The 25,902-nt window shown below is 43.1% G+C and overlaps 4 protein-coding genes across 4 annotated transcripts in view; all 4 read right to left on the reverse strand.

Annotated features, from left to right (window-relative positions):
• Positions 1–10,675, reverse strand: part of LOC308649527 (UL16-binding protein 1-like) — a gene marked incomplete at both ends in the record, with an annotated part of 75,919 nt that extends 65,244 nt beyond the window's left edge. Inside the window, 2 exons of the mRNA XM_081295063.1 lie at positions 10,486–10,571; positions 10,647–10,675. Of these exons, the coding sequence (XP_081151189.1) occupies positions 10,486–10,571; positions 10,647–10,675 (115 nt within the window). The remainder of the gene's footprint in view (positions 1–10,485; positions 10,572–10,646) is intronic.
• Positions 1–25,902, reverse strand: part of LOC308650085 (UL16-binding protein 2-like) — a 238,767-nt gene that overhangs the window by 110,457 nt on the left and 102,408 nt on the right. The window lies entirely within an intron of this gene.
• Positions 638–9,116, reverse strand: LOC308650426 (retinoic acid early transcript 1E-like; the record flags this gene model as incomplete). The annotated part of the gene is made up of 5 exons (XM_081296441.1): positions 638–726; positions 965–1,111; positions 1,958–2,224; positions 2,480–2,743; positions 9,035–9,116. The coding sequence occupies 5 exons, from the start codon at positions 9,114–9,116 to the stop codon at positions 638–640; spliced, it is 849 nt and encodes a 282-aa protein (XP_081152567.1).
• Positions 15,337–15,617, reverse strand: SUMO4 (small ubiquitin like modifier 4; the record flags this gene model as incomplete). Its single annotated transcript, XM_081295635.1, is given in 2 exon segments — positions 15,337–15,509; positions 15,512–15,617. Coding segments are annotated over 2 exon segments (279 nt in total).

The raw sequence follows: 25,902 nt of genomic DNA on the forward strand, positions 1-25,902 counted from the left end.
CCCTCTGTGCTGAACCAGTGCTGCTACCACTGCTGCCAAAATGAGGTCGGTTTCAATGTACTCTTTCTTCTTAGTTTTACTTACCCAAACTTCAGAGTCTCTAAGCCACTGTGACTGTCCAATATTGAGTTTCAGTGAAATCACTTTTTTTACCCACCTTGCAGAGAAGCAGTACTCCTGCTGCTTGAATCCCAAGCCATGGAGCAACTAGGAATGCAGCGTTCCTCTAAACTGCCATCATGAAACCCCCAAATCCCCCATAGTTTGACTTCTATTACTAAAGATTAGTTTTGTCTCTTTTTAAAATGTAGATAAATTAAATCATAAAGTATCGATTCTTTTGTGTCAGGCGTTTTCCTCCTATCCATGAAAATTGGGTCTAAGACAGTCATAGAGCCTATCTATGGGAGCTACGACCAGCATGGCCAAACTAGCAGAAGATTCTGGCGAGGGGCAATGAGAGATTGGAAGAAATAAAGAGTTAACATGTGTGGATCTTGAAGATAAAACACATAAATAAACCTCATTAAACCAGGATTTATACACTTTTATAAATAAGGAAAACATCCACAGTCTTTCCAATTCCACCTAAATGGAGGACAGTTTGTTGGAAAGAGTGGCAGAATAAAGACTGTCATCAAAGGACACTTCTTGCCATCAAGGGTTGGTCTGATGATGTTGCCTTCCCATGGTCCACAGAAGTCATAGTTGATGATGAAACAGCTTCTACAATATGAAGGAAAATTATTAACCTATGTGATATTATCCTAGAGAGCAAATAACTCCTCAACCAAAGATCTGAAGCCAACACTCACACAGGTTTTCCAGGTCTCAGAACTGCCCCAACTCAGGAAGAGACTCCTGTATGCCCTCCCCTCACTGTCCCAAGGCCCTGCCAGACTAAGACAGACACTGCTCCCCACTAAAGAAAAAAAACAACCACAGAGGACAGACTATTCCTCACCTTTAATTTTGTCTCTTTTTTTCCTCCAGAAAAAGAAGATGATGATGAAGATAATTATGATTAGGCCACTGGCGACAACTATGATGATCATGGAAACAGATCGGTTACGTGGAGACTGCTCGGTAACTGGGACTGTTGATGTTGTTGCTAAAACCAATAAAAGAGCAAATCGCTGTCAGATTTGAAAATATCCATTCTTCAGCACCTGTTATCCCATGCAGCCCATGGGACTGATATATTCACTGACTCATTATGGGACCACTATTCTACCAGGTCCTGGGGGTACAGAGATGAACAGAGGTTGTGCCGTGTCCTTATGGAGCTCACATTACTACTGAAGCGGACAGCAAATGTCCATCCATTTTGGCATATTTATTGTACTTATGACACTTTGGCAGTTGACACAACTGGTGGTAATTAATTTTGTCTGAGGGGGTAGGGAAGGCTTCATAAGAAGTTAACACTGAAGCTGGTTGAAGGGTAATTATAACATAGGGAGAAGAGCAGGCCTGAAAGCTTACAGAAGTATATATAACTTGGGAACTAGTTAGCAGACTATTAATGACTGGATCATTATTTAATGGAGAATGGGAGTTCCTACATAATTAAGGGCACTTAGGAGGTGAGATGGGAAAGAGAGACTGGTGATAAATCCATATGGCTATCACTGACTATCCAGAGAGGAAGCCCATCAAGAAATCAGTCAGTCATTCAGCCCAACAAATTTTCCATTACACACACACGCTAATATCCTACCGGTAAGCCATTAGGCATTTATTTATTTATTTTTTAATTTTTTTAGCTATAGATTGACACAATACCTTTCCTTTATTTATTTATGTAGTGCTGAGGATTGAACCCAGTGCCCCACTCATGCCAGGCCAGCACTCGACCACTGTGCCACAACTCCAGCCCTCAGAATAAGACCTTTAAAGAGAACTCTCACATCTTTCCCACTCTGCTGAGCTATATCATGACAACTCAGCTCCCTACCTGGCATTTCCTCCAAGTGCTCTGAGAATTCCCTGAGCCACTGAGTGCAATCTCCAATGGAGACGTTCTTTAAACGTTTTGTCAGTTCTTTGTCATTCTCCCACTTCTCCTTGATCCCTCGGGCTCTAGGATTAATCACTGTCCACTCCATGTGCATCACATTTAAGCAGAGAGATGGCTGTCCAGCAATGCTGAAATTCCAGAATGAACCAATGTGATTTTTTCCTTCAATCTGACAAGACATCTTGGCCTGCAGGGTGAGATGACCTGCAATACACAACAAAACCATCATCTCCCACTCTTGATAGATCCATCACCTCCTAATAAGTTGAGCGTTTCTCTGCACATTTAGAGGCCTGTATTCTTTCTCCCAGGCCTGCCCTTTCTTCTCCATTAATTGCCACATCCCTCTAAGGCTGGGCCAATATTCAGCTCTTTTACACCCAGAGCCTCCTCCACATGTGCACTCCACCCCTTCCTCTCTCCTGCTCTCTCTGTCTCTTCACCCCATTCCATACTTACCCATGGTCTTATTTTTTTCCACGTCCATGTGAAGCAGGATCGTCCTGAGATCTTGTCCCAGTTCTCTCAGCATTTCGTTCAATTGTGTCCATGTTTTGGTGGCATTCACCTCCCTTCCCAGGTGACCCAAAGGTTTGATCTTGTTGCTCTCACTGTCATACTGAAGGAAAGTGGTCTTATCCACTGAGCCCTGCACTTCACACCAGGACTCTCCAGGTCTGGACTGAGATTTGACAGTGAAGTCGAGGCAAAGAGAGTGGGTACCTGTGAGAGAAACATGGACGTGAGGTTCAGGACAGGGAGAAGAGGACCATTAGTTCCCATCCTTCTGTGACTCCCAGACTCCCTCTGAAGGGCCAGGCTGGCAGAGGGAGGAGTCTTCATCCTAGACCTTCTCTATCTAGATCTTTTATGTGGTGTCACCTTTAACTGAGGTTGTAGGATACTCTCATGCTATCAGGGACCCCTCACAGGCAGAATGTAACCAGGAGGATTAATCTGAAAGCACTTTCAGTGATCTCAACCAAGTTCTGGGCACAAAAAATACACGATGGTATCTGTCCTCCTGAAACTTAAAACCTAGCTGAACAGACAGTATTTCCAATAGAGAGAAAAAGGAGGCATCAGAGATCAAAGGCCAAATTCATCATGGGTCTTGGTGAACACCAAGGCAGGTCATCATGGAGTAGATACAGGAACATGGCAGCAAAGGGGAGCTGCCACACAGGAGCACAGAACCTAGTCTGGTGTCCTAGGCTGGAGCCCTATGAGCTGATCATCAGATTCCAGGGAACCTCCCCAGCCTAACCATACTCTCTGCTCATTCTTCAGAAGAGATCTCCACTTGTTTGTACCAATAATAGAGCCCCAATCTCTCCTCCCTGTTCTTAACTAGTTCTTGCTAATAATCATGGACCAGAGTCTTCCAGGCTTCTACCAGCAGCATAGTAGTAGTAGCAAAAGAAGATATACAGCAAAATATACTGGAGACATTCTATTGAGAATAAATCACAGACAAACAGGCAAGAAGGAGTCAGGCATATGCAAATATGCCTTTTTCTCCTGTGGCATGGGCTGGCCCCAAATCTACAATGGTGGACTGAGAACCGGTCAGTTGATATTCAGTGAAGAAAAATGTTGTCAAAGACATGTTTAGCAGGTAATGCAACACAGAATTTCTTTTTAATAGAATGCTCAAACATAGAAAAGGAGATGTTAAAAAATGAAAATTCACTGTGAATACCCCGTCTCTGTAGGGGAAGCAGAGCTTGCTGGAGGTTACTGAGCTCCTTCCTTCTGCCCTTCTTCTACCCACTTCTCCTCCTCCTTTTCCTGCCTCCTTGCCATCTTTTTCTTCCCATGTCTATATTTTCTCCCAGCCTCACTCTCCTCGATCACATTAAATCTAATCTTTTCAAATTCTTTCCTCTTAATGATTAGGATCCATTTGCATTAAATACATCACAATGAAAGATTCAATTAATACAGACACAAGTCCTAACGCCCCAGAATTATTTTTCTTGTTGAGAATAGAGGATGACAAAGATGATGACTTTGAGGTGGATAATGATGAAAATGAACACAAGTAATTCTTTAGAATGGTCACTTCAGGTGTTGGTGTAAAGGCAACGAATTATGAAGGCAGTCCCCTCAAGGCAATTGTGGCAGTTTTGAAAAATGTCTGTGCAGTAAATAATTTCCCTTGTGGACTTGAAAATGACACCACCTATGGTCTTGACATGAAGTGTGGTTCAGCTGGACCCTGGAAGCAGTATCAGGGTTCAACAGAAAGCAGCAAAACTTGCTGCTGCTGAAGATGAAGATTTTGTTAATAAAGAACCTAAACAAAAGCTCTAGTAAGAAAATCTCTGAGACCCAGCAGCTGAAAATGCACAACAGTGACACAAGGACAGGAAAGATGCAAAGCCACCGACACCAAGATCAAGAGGTCAAGAATCCTCCTAAACACAGGGAAAAACTCCTGAAAAACCAAAGACCTACTTCTGTTGAAGACAGAAAAGCAAAAATGAAAGAAAATACCAAAAAGGTGCTTCTCTTCCCAAAGGGAAAGCCAAGTTCTTCAATTATGTGGAGAGATGTTTTTGGATGCTTGATCTGGAGGTAATTCAAGATCTCTGGCACTGGAGGAAGCTTCTTTAAGAAAACAGTTTACCAGTTTGTCAACATTTTCTGTCTTAAATTTAAGAGACATATGATCTAGTAAAATTGAATCAGGAGGGTACAGAAAATTTGAACAGATCAATTTAGGAACCAAATTCCTCAAGAAGACTCCTAAAGCACAGGAAGTAAAATCAAGAATCAATAAAAGGGATGGTATCAAACTGAAAAGCTTCTTCTTAACAAAGGAAACAATCAAGTATGTGAAGAGAGAGCCTAAAAAATGGGAAAAAAATTTTGCTGCCTGCTTCTCAGATAGAGCATCTACTCTAGGATATGCAAAGAGCTCACAAAACTTAACACCAAAAAACTAAATATCCTAATCAAAATGGGCAAAGGACCTGAACAGACACTTCATAGAAGAAGCAATACAAATGGTCAAAACCTATATGCAAATTAGTGCAACCACTTTGGAAAGCAGGGTGGAGATTCCTCAGAAAACTTGGAATGGAACCACCAATTGACCCCTCTATCCCACTCCTCGTTCTATACCCAAAAGACTAAAAGCAGCATACTACAGTGCCGTACTCATGTTCTTTTGCTCAAAATGTACCCTTTCTGTCTATTGGTGTGTGCCACCATGCCTGGCTTTATCTGGCTTTCATATGGAGAAAAGTAATTGCTCAGTTTTCAAAGAGGAAACATCCCATCCTGCTGACTCACTCACTGGGTATCACAGAGGAATACAGGTCCACAAAGGTCCTGCATGTGAAGGCTCCTAGTACTGGCAGCATTGCTGTCCTCAGCTGCACATACAGAGACCTCTGGAGTGAATACAGCCCTGATGCAGGCAGCTTTGCCCTAGCCAATCCAGTGGGGAAGGTGGGTGAGATTCTGTCTGCGTCATGCAAATATAGTTTGGCTTCTTTGGCTGAAGCTAAGAAGCACCCTCATGGCAGCCATGACTACCTCATAACTGGTGGATCCAAAGTTAGAAGTTCTGGAAGGAAGCATCTCCATTTCAAATACCTGAGCAAGGAAGAATTGTTGACTTTTGTTTTTGTTTTGTTCTGTGTTCTTTTGTTTTTAAAGAGAGAGAGAGAGAGAGAGAAAGAGAGAGAGAGAGAGAGAGAGAGAGAGAGAGAGAGAGAGAGAGAGGAAGCATTCATTCATCCTGGAGACAGTGTGAGCTGACCTCATGTCCAGGCATCTGAAGCATCACCATGGCCCCATGGTACTGAAAAAGGTGCATGTGGGGCCAGGAAAGAATGAACCTGTCCCAGGTTCTGCTCATAGGGGTCATTTCAAATTCCCTGAATTTGTAATAGAAATGAACAATCATGGGCTTGGTGGGTCACATGTGGAGTTAGAGCTACCCTAGTAGGGAAGGCCAAGGAATCTTCTGACACTGTCTTCCCCATTTCCCAGATACTATATTTAAATAATATCTCATCCTAGAGAACTCATGGAGATTTGTACCAATCTAAAACCTTGAAAGACACATGTAGTTCAACTTTATCCTTTCCAATGTTATTTCCAGCCCAGACCCTGGAATTTTCTGTAAATGGCTTACTATTACATATTTTAGGCTTTGCAGTCCTTGTTACAACCACTCAACTCTGCTCTTGTAGCTCAAAAGCAGCCATACTAACATACATTCCTACCAATCTTGTATATGTTTTCTTTTCCCCTCTCCTGCCCCTGTACATCCTCACTGGCTTTAATTGTGATTTTGTACTTGATGCTTGCCATTCTAGTTGGAGATAAAATCATTGTGTAGTTTTTCATATATTTCCTGCTCATCTGTGCTTTTTTTTTTTGAGAAACATATTTATTTCATTTGCCCATTTATCGGCTGGGTTATTTGGAAGTCATGTATTTCATGTATTTGGGAAATTAGGAATGAAACTACCATATGATCCAGTTATCCCATTTTTTGGTATTTATCCAAAAGAATTAAGCGAGTATACAATAGAGATAAAGGAATATCTATGTTTATAGCAGCACAATTGACCATAGCCAAATCAGTGACCCAGCCTAATTTTCTGTCAACAGACAAATGGGTAAAGTAAATGTATATATACACCATGGACTTTTATTCAGCCCTAAGGAAGAACAAAATCATATTGTTTGAGAAAAATGGATGGAACTGAAGAGGACCATGTTAAGTGAAATAAACCAGACTCAGAAAGTTAGGGTTCATACATTTTCTCTCATATGTAGAGACCAAAGAGAAAAAAGGAAACAACAACAACAACCACAACAAATATCATGAAAATAGAAAGGAGACCAAAAGGGTAGAGAAATAGGATGAAGAGTTGGGAGGAAGGGAGGAAAGGAGGAAAGGGATCCTACTCAGGATTGCTTTATCTATTCTGGTTCTTTTACTCTTCCAGATGAATGTTATGTCTGTCCCCCAACCCAGTTTTATGAAGGTTGTCATTCATATTTCAATGGGGGATTTCATCAAGTGTAGATCACTTTTGCAAAATTGGCCATTTTGACAATATTAGTTCTGCCTATTCATCTTCTAAGGTCTTCCATCAACCCTGGGTCTGGTGTATGCAGCCTACCACTGAGCTACATCCCTGTTCCTATTATGTATAATTATAATGCACTAATTAAAAAAATATGGGCTTGGGATACAGCTTACTTAGTAGCGTGCTTGCTTCGTATGTACAAGGCCCTGGGTTCAATCCCCAGCAACACACACACACACACACACACACACACACACACAATTTAAAGAAAATTCTATTTTTTCACATTACTCTTGTTATTTGTCAAAAATACAAATGCATCTCAGATGTACTTTATGACAAATGAATAATTCTCTAGTAGAAGAATTTGCCATACTTTAGTTAATTGTTTTCTTACTGATTGGAATAGGAATATTTCAAATGTAAGAAATCCTTTTGTGATATTTATCATTTTAATTTAATTCCCTGTTTTTATTGGTGCATTATAGTTGTACATAATGGTAGCATTTGTTGTTACATATTTGTAAACACACAATATAGCAACAGAATTTGGCCAATATAATTCCCGTGTATTTCCATTTTCTCTCCTCTTCTTCATCCCAGGAGCAGTGCAGGAACCTGGCAGCTGTCAGAGCCCAAGTCCGAGGCCCCGCCCTCAGCAGCACCCAATTCCCGCATCTGGCTGTAGCTCCCCCTATTTGTCACCATCCTCCCTCCCCCGCCCGCCACAGCGCAAGCCCTCCTGCTGCCTGGGCCCTGGTGTCCCAGCGGAATTATTGTTCAGATCACTGCGGTGGCGGAATCTCCACTTCCTGCATGGAGATGGCACTGGGGACCTACTCTACTGATCTCCCTTTGATTTTCATGAGATACCTCCCCCCACCTTTCTTTCCCTTGAAAAGAAAATTCTAAAAAGTAGATGAACTTGGAAGGGACTGGGCCTGCCACTATGACTCAGGACGACCTGTGATAGAGACTTCTGTGCTGGGCAAAGGGGCCTCCAGGAGTTCAGGGCAATTCCTCCCTGGAAACGCACAACACCTCTCCTGGAGTCCAGAAGTGAATGCCACCCGCAGCGGGAAGACGCACACCCTTTCACAGTGGCTCTTTCGTGCTCCTGGGCCTCTAGAGAAGCTCTAGCCCCCCTCCCCCTCCAAGGAGTGAAGACAGAAGTGGCATCTGGGACCTGTACCAAGCCTTCTTGCTCTCTGCTGCCATCTCGCTCCCTCCCATCCTCCTGTCTTTACCCTTTCCTCTCTCTTTGGCTCCCTGGTCTAACTCGGTCTGTGGCTCCCTCCGCAGGTGCAGGGACAAGCACCTGAAGCAGGACACGCACCTGAGGGGCAGAGCCCGCAGGGGAGGTCTGGGGACTTAGAAGGGGACAGAGGGGTCCCTGTAAGTTCGATTCCTCAACTCACCCGCTGGCGCCCTCCAAGAAAGTAAGGCGGGAGCAGAGCCTGAACGCTAAGAATGAGAGTAGCTCAGACTACACCTACTATCCTTAAGAAGCCCAGGAGCAGGGCAGGGCCCCGGCAGCTGTCGGAGCCTTTTAAATCCGAGGCCCCGCCCCCAGCAGCGCCCAATTCCCGCGTTTGGCTGTAGCTCCACCTATTCGTCACCATCCTCCCTCCCCCGCCCTCCAAAGCGCACGCCCTCCTGCTGCCCGGGGCCTGATGTCCCAGCGGAATCATCCGAACATCCTTCAGATTACGATGGTGGCACTGGAAACCTACACTAAGCCATCTCGCTCTCTTCTGCCATCTCGCTCCCTCGCATCCTCCTGCCCTTACTTTTTTGTCTCTTTTCCGCTCCCTGGGCTACCTCGGTCCCGCCGCTCCCACCGCAGCTGCAAGATCTAGAACCTGCTGGGATGAAGTGTGACCCAGAGCCCGCAGGAGAAGCCTGGGGAATAAAGTGGGGACGGCGGTGTCCCCACAAGTTCGATCCCGCAACTCACCGTCTGGCACTGCCCAAAGAAAGTCAGGCTGGAGTAGAGCCTCGATGATAAGAATCAGAGTAGCGCAGACTGCACCTGCCATGGTTAAGGAGCTCTTGATCGCTGTGGGACCTCGGCCGCGGTGAGAGCTTTAAAGTCCCAGGGCCCGCCCCCCAACAATGCGCGCCTTCCGCGTTGGGACGTAACTCCGCCTACCCTTCTTCTCCTCCCCCGCGCCCTCCAGCTGCCCAGGACACTGTAATGTTTCAGAATCGCTGCTGTGGATGTATCTGGTGCACGTTCCGCTTCCTTGGTGACACTGGGGACCTATACCAAGCTATCTCACTCCCTCCCATCTGCCGGCCCTAACTTTTTCCTTTCTTTTCCGCTCCCTGGGCTACGTTGGTCCCTTGTCTCCAACGGAAGGCTCAGAGTGGAGAACCTGCTGTGAACCAGAGGGACAAAGCCCTCAGGGAAAGTCTGGGGAGTGAGGAGAGGATGGAGGTGTCCCCATATTTTGGATCCCTCAACTCACCGGCCCGCACAGACCAAAGAAATTAAGGCGGGAACAGAGCCTGGATGATATGAATGAGAATAGCGGGTTCTGCACCTGCCATCCTTAAGGAGCTCCGGAGCGCTGCTGTACCTGGGCAGCGATCAGAGCCTTCAATGGTCGAGTCCCGACATCCGCCCCCACCCCCGCCGGTAGCACCCTGCCTCCCGCATCTGGCCATAGTTTCGCCCCCTCGTATTCCCCCGCCCGGTCACCGTGTCCTTACAGAATCTTCGTTCGGATCCCCTCTGTGGCTGGACCCTGCAGGCGTCCCACTTCCTGTATGGAGGTGGCACTGGGGATTTACAACAAGCCATCTGAATCTCTCCTGCCATCTCGCCCCCTCCCATCCTCCTGCCCTAAGTTTTTCCTTTCTTTTCTGTTCCCTGGGCTACCTGGGTCCCGTGGCTCCCAGCGCAGACACAGGGTGGAGAACCTGCTGGGGGGACAAGAACTGGCGGCACCTAACCCGCAGGGGAAGTCTGGGGAGTGTGGAGGGGACAAAGGTGTCCCCATAAGTTCGATCTTCCAATTCTACAGCTGGCACCGCTCAAAGAAAGTAAGGTTAGAATGGATGCTAAGAATGAGAGTAAGAAGGCTGGCACTGGCTATGGTCACTGTGCCAGAGATCATAGGGAGACCTCCTCCAGGGTAAGAGCCTTTGAAGCCTGAGGACCCGCCCCCTGTATCACTCCCCTCCCTGTCCCCTGTGTCTGATCTCAGCCCCGCCCCTCTGTCTTTCCTAAGCTGCTTGGCCCAGGGTGTCATCATCGTCATCCGGATCGCTGCGGTGGTAGGAATTGGCCCTCATTTCGGTTTCTGTGATGGTGCGGAGCGCGCGCGCCCAGGGACTCCTGTTGCCTCCCAGCCACTGGCTTCTGATCTCCTCATCTCACTCTCGCGCGGCCCTGGCTACTACCCGGAGAAGGTGGACCTAAAGCAAAGGGTAAAGTTGGGGCCTGCAGCCTTATCCTTTTTCCTGCCTTCTCTAGGGACTTCTTGGGCCTGGGTGTTTAGCTCCTTGAATTCCAGCCCCCGGATTCATCACTTTTATTCTAAAAGACCAAAGAATTTCGTTACCCCCCTAGAGTCCGGTCTGAAATCAACATTGTTGAAGGCAGTTGTTAGGTAGCCTACCATCAGAGATAGTTTTCAGTAGACTCTGAGCCCCTTGATCCCAAAACCTTCAGGAAAAACTCTCTGAAAGCAAAAGCAAAAGCAGCTTCTCTTTTAGCAGTTGCGACATTCAGACAGGAAATGCTTTCTCTACTCTGCCCTTGAGGCTTGCAGAAAAGATCTTTCTTTCTGTTTTGAGGCACTAGGGATTGAATCCAGGGGTTCTGTACCACTGGCTTCTTGATGAGTGGCTCCTGATCTGCCACTACTCATTCCTATCAATAGGGTACCCTTTGCCCCCTCCCGCCCTGCACATCCTCATGTAAAATATTTGCAGTGCTTCATTATACTTACATATAAGAATGGGATGTGTGCCATATCATCCATGCACATAGCACAATCTGGTAGATTTTGTAATCCAGTACTTCCCTATCCCCTCCCTTCATTCCTCCCTCTCCAGCCCTTTCCTTTACTCCATTGTTTGCCCTTTCCCTCTATTTTCATGAGATTCCCCCCCCCTTTATCTTTAAATTCTTTTTCTTTTTTCCCTCTCTAACTATGAGAGGGAAAACATTCAACCTTTGGCTTTCAGAGTCTGTCTTATTTCACTTAGCATGGTGTTCTCCAGTCCATCCATTTATTTACCAGCAAATGATATAATTCCATTCTTCTTTGTGATTGAATTAAACCTCACTGTGTACGTTTAGCACATTTTCTTTATCCATTCAATGTCGATGAGCCCCTAGGTGGTTCCATAACTGAACTATTATGCATTGTGCTGCTATAAACATTAGTATGCACACATTATTATAGTATCCTGATTCTTTTGGATAAATACCAAGGAGTGTAATAGCTGGGTCATATGGTGGTTTGATTCCAAGTCTTCTGAGGAATCTCCATACTGCTTTCAAAAGTGGTTATAGCAATTTTCATCCCCATGAACAATGCTTGATTGTTCCTTTTCCCCTCATCCTCTTCAGCAATTTTTGTAGTTTTCATGATTGTCATTCTAACTGGGTTGAGATGAAATCTCAGTATAGTTTTGATTTGCACTTCGGTAATTGCTAAGGATGTAAACATGTTTTCATATGTTTCTTGGCCATCTGTGTTTCTTCTCTTGAAAAATGTTTGGTTAGTTCTTTTGTCCACTTGCTGATTGTGTTATTTGGGTGTTTTTTTTTTTTTTCGCCCTTTTGGTGAGAAATTTTTTGAGTTCTTTATATATTCTGGATATTAATCCCTTGTTAGAGGAAAGCTGACAGATTTTTCCCTTAATGTATGCTCTCTCTTCATGTTCTTAATTATTTCCCTTGCTGTGTAGAAGCTTTTTATTTGGATGTCATCCCACTTATTTAATCTTGGTTTTATTTCTTGTACTTTGGGCATCTTGTGAAGGATGTAGGTTCCTGTATCTATATGCTATGGGTGTTGACCCTATGCTTTCTTCTAGCAGTTTCAAGGGTTCTGATCTAAATCCTTAGACTTTCAACCATCTTGATATGTCTTTTGTGCAGGTTGACAGACAGGCTAGTTTCATTTCCTACATATGGATATCCAGTTTTCCCAGCACCAATAAAAAGGCTGTCTTTTCTCCAACATATCTTTCTTGCACCTTTGTCAAAGATTAGATAACTGAATCTAAGTGGGTTTGTCTTTGTGGTTTCTATTCTATTCTATTGATCTTCAAATTCCCTCCCCCCAATACCATGTGTTTTTTTCCCCCCTATACCTCTGTAGTATAATTTGAGATCAGGTCACATGCCTCCAGCATCACTGTTCTTACTCATGATTGCTTTGGCTACTCTGGTTCTTTTATTCTTCCAGATGAATTTAATGACTTTTTCCCCCACTGGTAGTTTTGTGAAGGTTGTCATTCTCATTTTAATGGTGATCACATCTAACAATTCCTAGTCTCTAATTTTGTCTTTCAACTGTATCTCATTCACCCTCTCCCTTTCTACTTCCCAATTAGGAACCTCTTTCTCTGGAGGTCTTGTAGGCTGTGCTCTGGGGGATAGGCACCTGTTATGGAGAGCTATTTTCTACTGGGCAGTCCAGGGCCAGGCTTTGCGAGGTATGGACCAGCTGCATAGCCACAAGCACTGTGCCGCTTTAGTGGCTGCGGGGGAGAGGTGGGTGTTGGGAAGTATAGGTCCTTGTTGTTGCTTCAGGGCCCCAGCCAGTGTCCCAAGCTGGGAATTGCCCCAACTAAAGATGGCTACAAAGGTGTTCAAAGATACAGGTGGTTGCTTTTAGAGATGGGGTGTCAGGTCACGTTGGGCTGGGTGGTGGCACTGGGTGGAGTGTTCAGAGATGCAGCTGAGTTGCATGCAGTGCTATGGCTGGTGGCTGTCTCCAGACCCTGTCCTGTGTCATCAGGTGGTGGCTACCACGTGTAGGGAACTATGGCAGTGGTTACAGAGTCCCAAGATGGAGGCAATCGGGGAGCTCTACGTTGGCAGATGAGGGTGCACATGAGAATGGTGGCCAGAGGTTCTGCATGTGGGCAGCTCCCTGGTATCCTGCATGGATAGGAGGTCAGGATTCCTGTGCAGGTGGGTGGCCACGGTTCCTGTGCGGGTGCTGAGGCCTGGAGACCTGCATGGGCACAGTGGCCAGGATTCCTGTATGGGAGCAGCTGTCGGGCTCCTCTAGTAACTCACAGAGAAACAGTATTCCCACTACTAGAATCCCTGATCATGGAGCAATACAGAATGCAGCCTCTCTCCAGCCTGCCATCTTGGATCCTCCTAACAGAAGTTTAAGGCATAAATTGTAAATGTATGTAAATATTTTTAAGATTAGACTTAGATTGTGTGAATGATAGTAACATATTTTATTTGAAAAGAAATCATCAATTCTGGATTTCACATACAGAATAGCACCAAAGAAAACATGTAAAAAGTCAGGAGAATTATACTTTTAAGAGTACAAATGAGCTGGTCATGGTGGTGTTCCCAGGAATAAGGGAGGCTGAGACAGGGGGATCTTGAGTCCAAAGCCAGCCTCATAAACAGAGTCACTAAGCAACTCAGTGAGAAACTGTCTCTAAATAAATACAAAATAGGGCTAGGGATGTAGCTCAGTGATCAAGTGACCCTGAGTTCAATCCCCAGTACCAGAAAAAATAAATAAATAAAAGAGTACAAATAAGCAAGGAAATACTTATTACTTGAGCCACCTCATGGGATGCCTCAATATTTACCACCATGTGAGTATTTTTCTGCCTAGAAACAACATAGCCAACTGTTTAGCTCTGGTTGACAGACACAATGTGACCTAGCAACAGTGGACAGGAAATGTTCCCACTAGAAGCAAACTTATTTCCAATCTTCTTCTTATTTATTTATTTTCTTTATTTGTTCTTTTTAGTTATACATGTCAGTAGAGTGTGGTTTGACATATTTATACAAACATGGAGTACAGCATATTCTAATTAGGATTCCAGCATGTGGTTGTACAGATGTAGAGATTCTCTGTGGTGTATTTCAGATCTCCTTTTGCAAATCATTTTGTCTAAGGTCCCTCCTCCCCAACAAACTAACAAACAAGCAACAAAGATGAACAACATTGAAGCCTCTGATGCTTGCACTACTGGATGCAAATTAAAAATAGAGTGAATTAATATTTATTTATCTAAAAAAAGGGTGTGTGAACATAAGACGAGAAGCCAACAACATGCATTTCTCATGAGAATATTTTGCTTTGTTAGGCACGTGAGAAATATTGAATTTGAGCTTGACATAAGCAGATAATTACTTTTATTTTCCTTTTTCTAATTTTTTATGCAGAAGATATTTTTTCTTTATTTTCCCACGATATTAAAAGATTGCTCCTTTCAAAGGATGCTATCCATTTTTGTTACGGTCAGAATATTTCGTATCTCTTTATATCAGTAATCCTTATCTCAAAGGAATATGCTTGCCTTCTGTATGATTTCAGCTTGTAGAACTTCCTTACCAAGTACTATTTGAACTCTACCTTTCTCTGCTCTTATTTTGTAGGAATTCTTTCTTACAATAGTTTTGGTCTCCACTCTTGGTCAAAAGATGCATCTTCCTGGTTATAACATGCAGTGTTCCTGTCATTAGTGTTCTATGCCTGGATGGTATTTTTTTTAAAAGAGTAATTTACCCCTTCTTAAAGACAGATTGCCTTATATGTAACAGCTATGTACAAAAAAGTTAAGAATTGTCTTTGGTTTTATAATGATAAATGAAAAACATTAAAATTCTCCAATTGAACAAGGTATGCACATGTTTTTATGTTCTCTGGGGCTTTTGTTTATTTGTTTTTTGTTAAAACAGTGAGAGCAAAATAACTTATTGGAGTATAAAGATAAGAGTTGAATGAGCACGCCATTAACAGAGAAAGAGGATATTTTCACAAAACCAGTATTTCCCCATCCATCTCCATTGGATGTCAGTCAAAACATATCATTGCCCATTTAGTTTCTTAAAAATGCAATTTGCTTGTGCACAGACACCAGTTACATTATGTACAATAAAGGAATGGAGAAGCAGAAAATGAAAGAATAGAGACGACTATACTGTAGTCGTCAGGATGAGCTGGAACTAAACTGCAGTTTTGCAATTGAGAATGTGTTCTTGGTCTGTAAGAACAGAGCTCTGGAGTAAAGTAGCAGTTTCCCTTTTTAGTAGACACCTCCTGTCTGCTGCTGGAACACATCAATTTCATCTTCATCCTCCCTTTCCAACTGTGCAGGTGTGTGTGTTACTTTAATTGGCTGCCCATCAAATTGGAATCTGATCTGCCTCATTGAAACACCCTGCCATTCACAATAGGCTTTCATTAGGTTATTAAGAGTCTCTTAGTCTTAAACTGCACCACAAAACCATCCTGCCCTGCCACCTTCAAGTTAGTATGATGGTTGTTCTCAGTCTTGACTCCTTCCTTGGGCTTTTCAACCACCATGGTGACTGCCAGAGTCTCCTCAGCTGCCTCTTCACAAAATAGGTACCATGTCTGCACCTAAGGCGCACACAAGCACCTCCAGGAGCTACGGAAGGGAGCAGAAGTGGTGGACAAGGAGGAGGGCATCCTCATGAGCTCCCTCACCCCACCCTGCATGCTGGGACCATGTTCTTGTTCTAATCTGACTATACCTTTGGTTGATTGACACTGCAGAATCACCCAAGTTGATGACTAATACTTGTGGCTTTTCAAACATATTTCTTTTTCCTACAGACAAGAAAACTTGGACTAGGTTATGGAAACACTGTCCTCACTAGGAAAAGGAGACCTGTGTCAATGTATTAATGCTTATCTTCAAAGCAAATATGAACCCGTGTAAACTACTCTCTCAGTTTATGTCTTTTATTTTCATGAAAAAAACTACAGAAATTTGTATTTTTGAATTGATACACAAATACTGTTCTCATAAAGGCAAAGTCCCCTGAAAAGGCTTAGAACAATAATGCAATGTAGAGTACTTTTTATGGAGTTTACTTGTGGCCTGCTGATTTGTTTCTCCTGAGCCTTGTAGGATTAATTTTTGTTTCTGGATATGTCAGCACATAGTCTCTATAAGGTTGAGTAAGAGAGAATAAAAAATATTCCCTGAAGGGGGCAGCCTGCCCTGAGGCAGAGAAGGACCTGGAACATTGGCCAGAGGTCAAGGTCTCCAGAATTGAGGTGGCAGTCTCTGGGCTTCTCCTCTTGAGCCTTTTCCTCCCTTCTCCTGTGCTTGACCTCTACTAGCAGGTTCCTTTTTCCTACTCAGTCTCATCCCTTCAGGCCTTCTCTCCTTTACTGGATGTTGCTCTGCATTGGCACTGCATAGGCCTCACTCTCCTGATCTTTGGCATTGGTGTCTTCTCCTGTGTCTTTATACCTGTTGGACCTGAGCTGGCTTCTCCAGTGGCCAGTGAGGGTGTTGGCTCCTGACCTGCATTTTCATGATATAGTTGTGACGGGCTGAGTGTGTGTGGGGGAATTATCATGATGCACACACTGACACTTCCTGTTAGGTCTCCTTGCCTCCCCTCTTGCAGACAAATGATTCTTTAAGAAGGGACATTCAGATAGAGATGTTACCTGTGATTAAACCTGCTTCAGTAGGAACAGGGCTTTTGATCTATATGCTGGTGCTGTCTTGAGTCTTTGTTTCTTAGCTCTGAGCCACAGCCCTTGTTGGTCTGAAGACTCAACTGATGGTTTAGGACAGCACACATGCAAGAGGCACGTACACTCTTCTGTGATTTCCACATTGCTCCAAGGGAAAGGATGTACAGCTTCATTAAAGAAAGGCAGAGAATATAAGGAACAGTTCTTGGGAAGAGTAACTTTATTACCTCATTGTAGCAGGCTGGATATCAGTTCACCATGCATCATAAAATGCAATTATTTATATCTACACTTGTCACTTTAAGGGCAAATCCATTATCTTTCCATTCCCAATGCAAATGCCATCATGGTTTTCAATGTCATGTGTCTGTGATGGACACCTTGATCAATATATCTGATCATACTATTCATTATCTTAGTTGTTTTCTTCACTTCCATTTCTTGCAGACATTATGATCTAATCTCTTGCAGCTGCCCCAAATTTAATAGAAATTATTTTTTAAATAATTTTTTAATATTTATTTTTTAGTTTTCGGCAGACACAACATCTTTGTTTGTATGTGGTACTGAGCATTGAACCCAGGCGGCACGCATGCCAGGTGAGGGCGCTACTGCTTGAGCCATATCCCCAGCCCCTTTAATAGAAATTCTAACAAATAGAAAATATAAATGAAATAAAGTGTTCAATTTATATCTTAAAATCTTCTTGAAGGTCCTTCTAGAATAGCACATTATACAGGTGATTTTCTTTTTAGCTCTGCATAGCAATCTATGGAATGACTGTTAGATTTATAAGCAACCAGCTGTTTATAAAGATGGTCTCCTGTTAGTTACTTTAACAAATGAGAAAGTTGCAATAACCATACATGTATAAACCTCTACACAATTTCCTAGAATGAATTGCTGTGCAAATTGATACAATTTAAAAGTGTATCATTTGATCAAGGGCAACATTTTGTAAAAACTTGTAAATGTTAAGTGGAGCATTGGCAAGAGAAGTTGAAACTGTTACTATGTGGTGGCACCCCCCTTTCTCCACAGAGGGGTCTTGGCTGGGCTTCTTCAGAAATCTTCCCAGTGGCTGATTTTAGGACTGTCAGCAAAAGAGTCTCTGCAGGGGAGTTCAGTGTGGGTGGACTTCCCATTTTCTTATGGCCCTGTTTTGCTTGGCTGCTGGCAGCACGGGGGGGGGGGGGGGGGGGCAGGGTACCAGCACTCTAAGTGTTGGACACACCATTACTAGTTTTTCACAAGCATATCCAGTGTAGTGCTTTGTGGAAATGTGCAAACAAGGCCTCTGGCCTTGAGCTGGGCTTCACAGAGATGTCTACATTTTTCAGATAAGTTGCAATTGGGCTCCCTGGTGTCAGCTGGCAGGGGGAGGAAAGAAAGGGGAGAAGAAGCTCTCCCTTTCTTGGGTGTTGTCCTTGGGGATTGGTTTGCCCAAGGCAGTGAAAGGGAAGGCTGTTTTTATGTGAACTTCTGAGCCCCTCCCCTTACATGCTGGGTGTAAAATTCTGAGGCGGCCTGGACTCGGGGTTCAGGGGATTGATTGATTATAGCAAAAGCTGTGCCCTCTGAACCTGGCTGCAGCCAAATAAAACTGTTTCCTGTTGTCTTCGGTGCCTTGTCTCGTTTGTCCCTACAACAACTATAGTAGGAGTGCAAACTGGTACAACTTTTCTCAACAAGAATGTGACAGTATTCATTGTGAATGTAAAAGTAAGAGAATTTCAAGTGGACAATACATTCCCAGTACATGTGTTGAAATTGTGTTAAGACTCCTGGGAGGATAACAAATAATCCCATACAATTTTTTTTATCTTGAATGTGTGGCTAATACCAGAGGATGCAGGCTTGCATGGGGGAGATAATTTATGCAGTCTATAGGATATATTTTTAATTGTTTGATTGTTAAATGTGAATATATGTTGGGAGCTGCCACATGGGAGCTGAGCGCCCCCTAGCTTTGAGAGATGGAAATGTGGAGACTGGCTTCCCTGACCAGGAGGCAGGTGGATCCCCATTTCCACTCAGCAGAGGAGCACAACTTTGGGAGTGGGCTGCCCCTTGTAACATTATCCCTCTGCCTTATATGAGTGGAATGTTCTTTTGAACAGCCTCCCCCCATAAAACCCAGGTTTGAGGTGTGCTCCTTCTCTTTCTTGCCTGCCTTGCCCCCTTTGTGAGAGCTGAATCAGAGGACCCATCACAGAACCCAAAGAAAAAGGTATTTTCTTTGTCTTTGTGTGATTATTTCATGCCAGGCTAATACATCTGGAGTGATTCTGACTGGTTTAGTCATGTGTTGTGGAAAAAATATATATATATAAATTTGGGGGTACTGGTGGGTGGATGGTAGCAGAGATTGAACTCAGGGGTGCTTAACAACTGAGCCACATACCCAGCCCTTTTTATATTTTATGTAGCAAGAGGGTCTCACTAAGTTGCTTACTTAGGGCCTCACTAAATTGCTGAAGCTGGCTTTGAATTTGCAATCCTCCTGCATCAGCCTCCAGACCTGCTTGGATTCCAGGCATGCACCACCACACCTGGCTCTCTTTTATTTCTAATTGAGGCTTTAATTTTTAAAAAGTGGACAGATACTATTGGGTGTATTTGTCATGGACACTATAATGCTTGAAATATGTATATTTATTCCAATCTTCTTAGTTAACTTTATCCTGTGAGGTTTTCCAACAGGTATCCTGTTCATGAAGTCCCATCAGACTATCTGGATTGGTCTCTCTGCTACAGCTGTTGGACCATTAGTTCCATGCCCAGGATTGCCACAGCTGCCCTACATAGGTCAGAATTTTACAGTGTTCCCTGAGCCACAGCGTAGAGCAACCACCAAGATCTGCACATCTTTTGCTGTGAGCTCCTCTTTCTTTCTTTATAGTTTCTCCAGTTGATCCACTTCTGCAAGTGCTCTCTGGTTTTTTTTTTTTTTTTTTTGTGTGTGTGTGTGTGTGTGTGGTGGTGGTGGGGGGGGGGGCAAGACAGAGGTCTGCCTCTTGTGAAGGGCTCCAGAATGGTGGTAAAGCTGAATGTCCACCTTCACCTCACATTTTCCACTGTAGAAACCCTGTGTGTGGAGGGGGATGGGCTGTGTGTGGTTTCTTGTCAATTGGGGGAAAGGACAGCATAGGAAAAGCAAACCATTTCTCTCACTGTTTCAGTCCTGCTTTTTTTTCTTATGTTTTTAAGTTTTTGTAGTCCTAAGTTTATTTTATTTATTTGTTCTAATCAGTTATAGATGTCAGCAGAATGCTCTTTGATTCATTGTAAACAAATGGATCACAATTTTGTTTTCTCTGATTGAACACAAAGTAGGGTCACACCATTTGTGCATCCTACATGTACCTAGGGTAGTGATGTCTGTCTCATTCCAGCATCTTTCCTATTCCCTTGCCCCTGCCCTCCCCTCCCACGTTCCTCCACTCATCATATGCCCCAGCCCCCCATTTTGGATTCTTACCCACTTATCAGAGAAAACATTTGGCCTTTCATTTTTGGGGGGATTGGCTTACTTTGCTTAGTATGATATTCTCTAATACAATCCATTTACTCCCAATGCCATAATTTTATTCTCTTTTATTGATGAGCAATATTCCATTGTGTATATATACCAAGGTTTCTTTATCCATTCATCTATTGAAAGGCCTCTGGAATGGTTCCACAGTTTGGCTATTGTGAATTGTGCTGCTATAAACATTGATATGGCTGTGTCACTGTAGTGTGTTGTTTTAAAGTCCTTTGGGTATAGACCAAGGGTGGGATAGCTGGGTCAAATGGTGGTTCCATTCCAAGTTTTTAAAGGAATCTACATAGTATTTTCCAGATTGGTTGCAAATTTGGAGTCCACTAGCAATGTATGAGTGTGCCTTTCCCCCACAACCTCACCAACATTTATTGTTGTTTGTATTCTTGATAACTGCTATTGTGGCTGGAGTGAGATGAGACTGTACTTTTGATTTAAATTTCTCTAATTACTAGTGATGTTAAGTATTTTTCATATATTTGTTAATCAATTGTATATCTTCTTCTGAGAAGTGTCCGTTCAGTCTCCTAACCCATTTATTGATTGGGTTCTTTTTTTTTTTTTGGTTTTAAGTTTATTGAGTTCTTTATATATCCTGGAGATTAGTGCTCTATCTGATGTGTGTGTGGTAAAAATTTGCTCCCTTATGGTAGGCTTTCTCTTTACTTCATTGATTGTTTCTTTTGCTGAGAAGGAGCTTTTAAGTGAATCCATCCCATTAATTAATTCTTAGTTTTGTTTCTTGTGCTTAGGAGTCTTGTTAAGGAAGTCGGGGCCTAATCTGACGTGATGAAGATTTGGACCTACCTTTTCTTCTCTTAGGCACAGGGTCTCTGATCTAATTCCTAGGTTCTTAATCACTTTGAGTTGAATTTTGTGCATAGAGGGAGCTAAGGGCTCAATTTCATTTTGCTGCATATGAGTATCCAGTTTCCCCAGCACCATTTGGTGAAGAGGCCATCTTTTCTTCAATGTGTGTTTTGGGCACCTTTGTCAATTGTATTTATGTGGGTTAGTCTCTGTGTCCTCTATTCTGTACCATTGGTCTACATGTCTGTTTTGGTGTCCATACCATGCTGGTTTTGTTACTGTGGCTTGTAGTATAGTTTAAGATCTGGTATTGTGATGCCTCCTGCTTCACTCTTCTTCCTAAGAATTGCTTTGGTTATTCTGGGTCTCTTATTTTTCCAAATTTATTTCATGATTGCTTTTTCTAAATCTGTGAGGTATGGTATGGGATTATTATCATTTTTTAGTTGTATATGGAAACAATACCTTACAATATGTTACTTATTTATTTTAATGTGGTGCTGAGGATTGAACACTGTGCCTCACGCATGCTAAGCTTGTGCTCTACCACTGAGCCTCAACCCCAGCCCAAGATACTGGGATTTTAATTGGTATCACATTGAATCTGTATAGTGCTTTTGGTAATATGGCCATTAATTTTGCCTATCTAAGAGCATGGGAGATCTTTCCACCTTCTAAGGCCTTCTTATATTTCTTTCTTTAGTGTTCTGTAGTTTTCCCTGTAGAAATCTTTCATCTCTTTTGTTAAATTGATTCCCAAGGGAGGGGAGCTATTATGAATGGGGTGGATATTTGCAGGGTGAATTTGTATGGGAGAGGCTGGATGAAGCTGAAGCGCTCCTACTTGGCTACCTTCCTAATGTCACCCACACTAATTATCTTTAAGTTGTTAATGTACATGTAAGTTAATTTTGTTATTTATATATTGTTACTTTTCAAATGGTGTGTGATCAGTATGAATTAATTTTACAGTCAGAAATCACAATAATTGGTTATAAACCATCCCTTCAGGGTCTGGTCCTTTCCGTTTTTTTCTGATCACCATCTCTTGCTGGGTGTCACTCTTGTATTGCCACCCATGTTTGAGAGCTTCAAGCACTGAATGGTTTTACTAACTTTACTTTGGATAAAAATAATGGTTTTCAGCCAAGAGGAGTGAATCTTGGATTTAGAGGAAGAGAATAGACCTGGTAAGAGGAAAATGGGAGTGCTGGGTCCGGGGGGAGAGCCAGGATGATGAGAGTCCTCCCTGTTCTCAGTGAGTTCCCATTTTCTGTGCAAAGAAGTTCCATTCCTGGGTTATGATGAACATGTACACAATAAGACAGACCACTGTTGAAATTGTGTTATGTGTGTGGGTAATGGAAATGTGTTCACCAAATGGAAATGGACACTGGCCAGACCAAATTCTGTGAAGTTTCTTAGTCTGATCATGACTGTCATTTTGGCCAGATAGTTCTTCGCTATGGTCAGTTGCCCTGTGCTATGTAGATTGGTTGGAGCTGCAAACCTGGTTCACTGGATGAATAACATCCTCCACCAGTTGTAATAGACAAATTTGCCTTCAGACAGTGACAAATGTTCCACTGATGGACAAAATCATCTGTAATTGAAAAGTACTGGTTTAGAGAAGACTAACTGAGTCTTCTTGATATGAGACCCAGAATTTTTTTTTTTTAAACAAAGAATCTTGAATCAGTTTTTCAAGACCAATTGTGAGAACTCCAAGGGAAAATAAGAGTGCTCCTCAGGCTCCTGAATCAGCATCCTGGATTAGGTGTACAGGGGAAATAATATTTATCTGTTCAGGTGATCTCATGTGCGGTGTACTAGTCTTATGAGAAATATTGGGTAATATCTAATTACATGGTTTTACTTTTAAAAATTATTTTATTTTATTTTTATGTGATTCTAAATATCAAACACAGGACATTGCACATGCTAGGCAAGCTCTTTGCCACCAAGCTACAGCCCCAGTCCATGATTTTACTTTTTTTTAATATGATTTTTTAGTTGTATATGGACATAATACCTTTATTTTATTTATTTTTATGAGGTGCTAAGTACCAAACCAATTGCCTTCAACATGCTAGGCAAGTGCTCTACCACTGAGCTACAACCCCATGGTTTTACTTTTTATTATTATTATTATTTTTTTTGATACTGGGAACTGAACCCATGGGCACTTTACCACTGAGCTACACTGCTAGTCCTATAAAAATATGTATTTATTTTTTAGACAGGGTCATGCTAACTTCCTTAGGGCCTCACTAAGTTGCTGAGGCTGGTCTTGAACTTGTGATCCTCCTACCTCACCCTCCCAAATCACTGAGCTTACAGGTGTGCGCAACTATGCTTGCCTTACTGACAGTTTTAGGGAAGACTGAGAAGTATCATTGGGAAGGGGTATCTATGTGGTGAATTACTCACTGGCTGTGCCAAAATAACACAGAATAATGGTTTGGAGAGCAGTGGTGTCAGCCTAGGTCCAATCAGGAGACTCAAACCACAGAGGAATGGCAATGTTTAATATGAGGAAGTAGAGGCAATCAATGTTTAAGAAGAGGAATTGTTAACACTAACAGTGATAATCTGTTGGGAGGAAAAGAGCTCTAAAGATTCATAGGTGGCGTGTCTGGGGAGCAGCCCTTATCTTTAATGCTGAGGCAGAGCGCTTAAGGAAGGAATAAGTCTAGAAAAGTTCCTGCCCCCTCCAGGGATTGAGATCCATTCCTCTTGGAGAGAATATGCCTTGTCCTTCTGGAAGATCACTAAGGTGCCACATCTGCTGAACTCACCAGGGGCAACTCTCTTCAGCACCCAGAAAAACCCCACCCCAGGAGATAGATCAGGGAGAATCTGGAACAAAGGCTAAAAGCAGAAGGAGGCAATGTCAGGGGCTTTCTGAGAAAGGCACTGTACTGCTGGTTTTCCTCAGCCTGTGGGGCAATGTCAGATGGCAGAGAGCCAAGGTTTGTTGTGGGGTGGATTATTCATGCTGAGAGTATAACAAGGGTTAAGGGTCATTGTGGGGAGCCAATCCAAATGCAGGCATATTTCAGAACTAGTGGAGCTGGGGAGCCCGGCACTCTCTAGCATCTACAATTAATGCTTCCCCCAGGCAAAATGCCCCCAGTCTGAATGTTCACAGGATTGCCTGGCCATGAACAACCCAGGCAGATCCACTTACTGTCTGACAGATAAGGATGTAAGATACCCCAGGCTCAGATATGTTGCAGTCCCAGGATCTCAATGCCATTCCACCTTGCAGAGAAACCATGAGACATGTGCACAAATGAGTGACCTTGCAAAGAAGCAGCAAAATGGTGGCCACCAGCACTCCCAGCAGGAGAACCATAGGGCAGCCAAAACCTAGGCACCCTGACACTGGACCTTAGGCCCTGTGTGGTGTTCTCAGGCAGAACTGGCTGCACTGTGAGATGGTGGTAGCAGCAAACCTGCAAGCACCCTGGCCCACAAGGCTCTGGCCACTGTCCCAAGATGGAGAAGGCTGTGTGCAACCAACCCTGCAGGCTGGCAATGGACTTCTGGGCGACAGTGGCGGCAGTGGCACCCTGAGAGTCCCTACTGCTTCTTACCACTGTCACCACTACTGTGCATCACAATTTACCAGGGAAACTCTGGAATCCTTGAAGGGCTCTGCCATTACTCTAATCCTGAGACCAGACCTCAGAGAGGGAACTGCAGTCCCTGAATTGGGACACCAAAAGGCAATGGGAGTCATTTGATGGCACTCAAGCTGCAGAGCAAAGGGGCTACTGTAATGGGCAGGAGATTCAAAACAGCAAACAGAATAGTCTGACTCCTGCAGCCCAAGGATGTGAGTTCATGGTGTTCCTGGAAGTGAAAGATACGAGAGGTTTGCTAAATCCTCATTGGATCTGAGTAAACAGAAGAGTTTAAGACCAAGGGGGAAGGTCTAACTGGAATAATAAAAACAGATATATTACCTCAATCAATTCCAAGACCTAAGCCAGATTAGAAACCCAGAATGATCTGAATGAAGAGAAGGTGTGTTGCAACGAGTAAAAACTTGGAACACAAGTGCAAAATTATATCTTAGTCCCAACATCCTCTACAGAGATATAAGGCTTACTATCTTGGTAAGCACACCCTAGGAAAAATGAAATAACCAGAACTCTTTCTGGCTACATACCACACTGCAAAAAACAACTATATATCTAAATGCTATATGAACACATTTGGAAGCCCAGAAATAATGCTGGGATTGTTGTGAAGTTGCATGAGCACATTGTTAACTATACAGGTTATTTTTTTAAATCTTTTTTTTTTAACCTTTGTTTTATTTATTTCTATGTGGTGTTGAGGATCGAACCCAGGGCCTCGCATGTGCTAGGCGAGCACTCTACCGTTGAGCCACAACCCCAACCCTACCATATAGAATATTATCCAGTTACATATCAAAGGATTGATTCAATTTGTGCTCTGACCAACAAGTATGATAGCTATGTTGATCCTTTTCCTATTCCCCACTTGGTACAGTTATATTCAAGAAGTTGTCAATTTGATGGTTGTAATAATTGCCCATTGTGCTTTTAATCTTGCTCCTGATTATGTCATATTGTGGAATCTTGGTGCAGGATTATATGCTGTGAATTGCTCAATATGTAACTTTTGGTACATATTCTTCATATATTTTGGATATTAATCCTATCCTTGAATAAGTAACAACTTTTTCAAAGTAGAGAGTGTTCTGCTGTTTGAATGTAAAGATTTGATTTATTTCTACTGGGGGAA

Source organism: Spermophilus citellus (genome assembly GCF_964194105.1).
Source record: "Spermophilus citellus genome assembly, chromosome: 5".
Taxonomy (NCBI): domain Eukaryota; kingdom Metazoa; phylum Chordata; class Mammalia; order Rodentia; family Sciuridae; genus Spermophilus; species Spermophilus citellus.